The sequence below is a fragment of the Emiliania huxleyi genome (genome assembly GCF_000372725.1).
Source record: "Emiliania huxleyi CCMP1516 unplaced genomic scaffold EMIHUscaffold_454, whole genome shotgun sequence".
Lineage (NCBI taxonomy): Eukaryota > Haptophyta > Isochrysidales > Noelaerhabdaceae > Emiliania > Emiliania huxleyi.
This window is the reverse complement of record NW_005198579.1, coordinates 52,415-57,414: the sequence shown is the minus strand read 5'-3', so window position 1 is coordinate 57,414 and position 5,000 is coordinate 52,415. Positions and strand designations below refer to the sequence as shown.

The window sequence follows — 5,000 nt, the reverse complement described above, 5'->3', positions numbered from 1 at the left end:
GCGGCAGCTCTCGAGAGGCTGCCAGGCGTTTCCCTTGAGCGCGGCGGGGAGCCATAGGTCCCGCGCGTGGCACGTGAGCAGCCGCACGTGGAGCCCGCGACCGTTGGGCTCCTGCGGGGAGGGAAGAGGCGGGTTGTACAGCTCTTGCTCGGCACGCAGCCGCTACTAAAGTACGCTACTGGCACCTTCTTGTCGACGATGGCGACGTGGCCAACGCGCGAGTTTGAGCCGTTCGTCTGCAGCGCAACCCTGACGCAGAACATACAAGCGGAGACCGCCCCGCCTCTGCTTACCCGCGACGGCGCCGAGAGAATGTGTCTCCACACCGTTTTGAGTAACCGGAAGGCGCCGGCCGGTGGCATATCTTTCCACCCAAGAAGCCCGTTTGGAGGGATGGGCGGCAGTGTGCGGGCGGTGAGTGCTAGTCCTCTCATCAATTTACAACGAAACGCCCCTCCCTCCCTTCCTCCCGGGGGCATCTGCGCGCACACGGCGGCTTGCTCAGAGAGAGCGTGAGCACGCATACGGAGGCGCGGGCGTGCGCGGGGCGGGCGAGGTAACGGGCGTGTGGCGAAAGCGGGTGAGATATAATGGGCGTGGCCCGAAGGCGTGACTTTGCAACCGCTGCAGCCAGCGGCGTACGCAGAACCTGTGGTTGCAAAGAGGGTGGGATGTGAATGAATGTGTGCGACGCGGCTGGCCGCGCGCTGCCAAGTTCGTCGTCATCGGCGGAGTCGCTCTCGCCCGCGTCCTCCTCGTACAGCGCCATGCCGTGCCGGTTTATCCAAAGACCGCCGCGCATGCGCCACACGCCATCTTGCGGTTGAGCGCCGCGTGGGGCGCGCACGAGCGGCAGCTCGTCCAGCCGATGCAAAATCGCGGGCTCGCCGGCGCTCTCCGCCATGGGCACAGTGCCGAGCACCTCCGCCCACGACACGTCCTCGAGATCGTCGAGGTCGAGCTCGTTTTCGAAGCGCACCGTGAAGGTACGCTCTTCAGCGTCATATCTCCATAGGATGCCGGGCTCCCGTCCGCCCGCCTCGTAGCCGTGCCAAACTGACCACGGCACGTCGAGGCGCGTAGCCCGAGCAGCTCAGCCGCGTACTTAGTGTCGCGCTTTGCTGCTCCAAGATCCAAGGCCTCGTTGGTAAGGAGGTTGCGCCAGGTGCCTGTCGGCTCGCCCGGCCGGGGGTCCCAGTAGTACCCAACCGGTGCGCGGCCGGACGGTCTGGGCTCCCCGCGAGTCGCGTCCTGAGCCTCGGCAGCGCGCTGCGCGGCGCGGCGCTCGCGCTCGCTGCTTCTGTGCCGAGAGCGGCATGATTGTACCCAGCTGAAGCTCCAGACTCCTCAGGTCCGCGAGTTGCACGATTTGCGCAGGTTGAGGGGAATTGGCGCTCGGGGGGGGGCCGCGGTGACCACCGCCGCCCACGTCGTCCTCCGACGAGTCGGCGTCGGAGTCTGGGGGGGTGGGAGGGTCGGGGCGCACCCGCTCGCGGTCCTTGGCCGCCTTGCCGCCCGCTCCGCCGCCGTCGCCGCCGCCGCCGCCCGGTGGGGGGTCTCCCCCGTCGAGATACGATGGATGTAGATTTATGAGGAAGAAAAAGCAAGAAAAGACCAACAGCCACATCTTCAAGCGTCAAGGGAAGGGAGATGGGAGGACGGCACGCCGGCACCACACAGGGATTTTAAGGAGAGGAGTGTGGTGCTCTGGCCGTCGCCCACCCTTGGGTGTCTGCCTCTTCCTATCTCTCCTCGCAGTCTCTCGCCAATTCTCGCCGCGATCTTCCATGCCACCTCGCGGTCTCGTTCTCACTCTCGTCGTTCTCTCTCCTGCCGCTTCATCCTCTGACTATGAGGAGAGAGGAGAGCACTTGGAGCACTTGGAGTGCAGTCAGCAACCGCACACCCAGGGCCGGGGAGCCAGGACGGTTCGTTCACGCCGTCCGAGTTCGCCATCCCGTTGCGACGACGGGACGTCCCTCAGTTGCCGACCCATGCGCGTCCTCGCGTCCCGTCTTGCAACTCGCCACGTTCGGCTGACACGGCCAAAGACAACGAAATTGCCGGATCGTAAAATCGGTGAAAAGCCGCCAGACAGCATCAACGACGGAGTACAGTGGCTCGTTGGAGTGGTGGCCAAGCCTGCTCAAAACACATGCCGTGTTGCTGTCGATGTTGCTAACCGTCTCTCCTTGTTGGACAGGTTGCCGAGCAGAAGCTAGCCAGGAAGGGATATGAGGCGGCGGCCACAGAGTTTTCAGAGGCGGACACCGATGCGAGCGGCAGGATTGACAAGGAAGAGCTGAGGGTCGCATTGATCAGGGTGGGCATGTTCTCGCAACTCCATGCTGCTACAGTTGCCAGCGACACTAACACCCTCCCTTCGTTGCAGGCGGGCCGGCCTGCCTCGGATGAGGATGTTGACGCCGAATTTGCCAAGCTCGACAAGAATAAGGACGGCAAGATTAGCCCCTCTGAATTCCTCTTCAAGGGTTGGAGCATTTTGGGAGGCGGCTCTACCCCGCCAGCCACGACCGATGCCTCTGCGTCCTCATCCGGCATTGCCTCCCCGACCACCGAGGCCACCACAAAAGCGCCGCCGGCGCCGCCGGCCACGCCAGCGGCGGCAACGGCTGCGGTGGCGGCAACCGCCGCTTCGGCCGTCTCGAAAGCACCGGCACCGGCGCCGGCAACGCCAGTGGCACCGGCAGCGGCGACCGTACCCGCCGCCGACGCGGCAGAGGCTGAAGCAAGCGGCGGCAGCTCTATCGACCTGCTGTTTCTGGCGCTCGGGCTGGTGGCTGGCGCCGGCGGCATGAGCGCCTATCAGGTATACCCCTTCACGCAGCCGGCAACGAGCACTGGTATGGCCGGCATGCGATGCTACTCACGCTTCACCGCACGTCACACCATAGGAGGGGCAAAAGGCGGACTGATGCCGTCGTCTGGCGCCAAAGCTGACAAAAGTCTGATGCGACGACTCATGTTGGCTCGTTGAAAATCGTTTTGTTGCACGAACGTTTGTGCTGATGGATCTGCTCACACGGCTGTTTTCACCTGACCTGCAGTAGCTACGGCCTTCGCTAAAAAAAGAAGGATACGCGACGGTGGCATAAGGCGAATCATACACCTCCGCAGTACAGAGAGGAGATGGGTCGAAAAAAGGGTTCACGAAATATTATATTTTTCAAAAGGGGGCAAGGAGATAGTGACGCACGGCGAGGGCCGCGAGGGAACGCCAAAAGCACTAAAAAGCACAACGTCGAATGAAACACCGCCCCCAACATGCAAGCTCACCACGGTGCGTGTGTGTCTCTCTCTTCCCTGGAGGGAAGAGAGCGCAAGCCGCGTTCGTAGTTGAGGAGATTACCTTCTCGTAGTATCAGCGTAGCGGGCTGGGCGATGATACGTGCAATTGCTTCAGGGTGGTGGTTTCCCGGGATCATTGCCGCGATGTGACGGTTGCGGTCCGGCGTGCCAGGCGGGTAGCGAAGCAGCCCCAGCAGCAAGCAAACCAGTTGCGCCTCGCTAAAACGCGAGCCGCCTTCGCTTGCCACAGGCTGCGTACCTGCTGCGCTTTCACGGAATATGTGTCGCTAATGCGTACCTCGCCACGCAGCCGAGGGACCTGCAGCAGCTGGTGGAGGAATACAGCGGAGGGCTCCATGATCAGAGGGGAACGAGGGTGTTCTACCAGGTTCCCGAGCGCGGAGAGCGAGGCCGGGTGTGGCAGGCGTACCCGGGGGACCGCAACCCGCTGAGGATGAGCCGCTCCAGACTTTAGATTGTCAATGGAGAATGGCCGCGTTCTCGCCCCTTTCCTGTACGCGTGGGTCTCAGAGGACGAATGCGCACCGGATCTTTGAGGACTTCAAAGTCGGCCGCGCCCCACGGCTATCCCGCCGGCTCTCGAGTGTCGCAGCGCGACGCGCTTCACCCCTCGACTCCGCGCTGCGAGTCGATCTGGAGACGACGCTCGGCCACCGCCAACTCCACCCTGACGTGACGCACATGCGCCGCGTGTCCCCCCTGAGGGTGTCCTTGTATAGTGTAGTTGGTTGCGAGTTAAAAAAAGCCCGTTCCGCACCCGCACCCAGCACCAGTACACATGCCGTTCTGGCGCCCCTCGGCTGGCCAGAGGACGACTCACAATGCAAATTCGGAAAGACATCACGAGGGGCCGTATAAACGGTGCCGCAGCGGCCCGGGACACTAACAGTGAGTTGCTGCCACTCGCCCGGCCTCCTCCCCCTCGGGCTCGCCCGGAAAGTGGGCTTGCGCACCGGCGCCCCCCCAGCACGCCGACCCGAGGTGTACCCTCCGGCCACCTGGGAGGGGAGCGGAGTCCGATTTTGGCCCATTGGCTTCATCATGATGGATACGGAGGTGGCCAGCCCTTGGTTGTGCACCTGCGGCGCGAAGAGGAGGTGATCTCGGCGGACGACGGCCATGCCGAGAGCGGGTGCAGCGCGGAAGAGGGTGCGCAGCGCGTCGCGGCCGCGCGCATGGGAGCCGGGGGGATGGCCGGAGGGGGCGGGACGCCTGCATGTCCTCGAAGCTCCCAGCCGCATACGCAAGCCGAGCCGCGAACGGCGGGGAGGGAGTTTTGGAGGGTCAGCCAAGGACGCGCATGGCGAGTGACAAACTAACGCAACCTCCCCTGTAGAGCTCTACCTGGTTTCTCGTGGCGTGGCGAAGTGGGTCGCGTCCCTCGATTTCCTCCAACTCACGGTCCGCTCCCTCTAGAGCACACAGATACAGATATACACGGCTCTATACTCGATAGTAGCGAGTCCCGACGCGCCCCCCCCCTTGGTGTTAGTGCAAGACCGTGTGCACCGTGGCGCCCTTCATGAAGCGCCCCTCCTCCCAAACGAGGCCCCCCTCGCCCTCCCAGTACCCCACCCCAAAAGCAAAACACCCACACCTCTCCACCCACCCACACGAGCAAACGGCTCACAGCCGCCCACTCGTTCGCAGCCGCGACCCGTGCCCTCGCA

The 5,000-nt window shown here is 63.7% G+C and overlaps 1 protein-coding gene across 1 annotated transcript; it reads left to right on the top strand.

Moving 5' to 3' along the window:
- Nucleotides 1-1,994: 1,994 nt before the first annotated feature.
- On the top strand, nucleotides 1,995-3,784 carry EMIHUDRAFT_245289 (hypothetical protein; the record flags this gene model as incomplete). Its single annotated transcript, XM_005768531.1, has 7 exons — nucleotides 1,995-2,129; nucleotides 2,204-2,323; nucleotides 2,393-2,492; nucleotides 2,916-2,966; nucleotides 3,195-3,301; nucleotides 3,381-3,485; nucleotides 3,560-3,784. 7 exons carry the CDS (start codon nucleotides 1,995-1,997, stop codon nucleotides 3,782-3,784), a joined length of 843 nt encoding a protein of 280 aa, XP_005768588.1.
- Nucleotides 3,785-5,000: the final 1,216 nt, after the last annotated feature.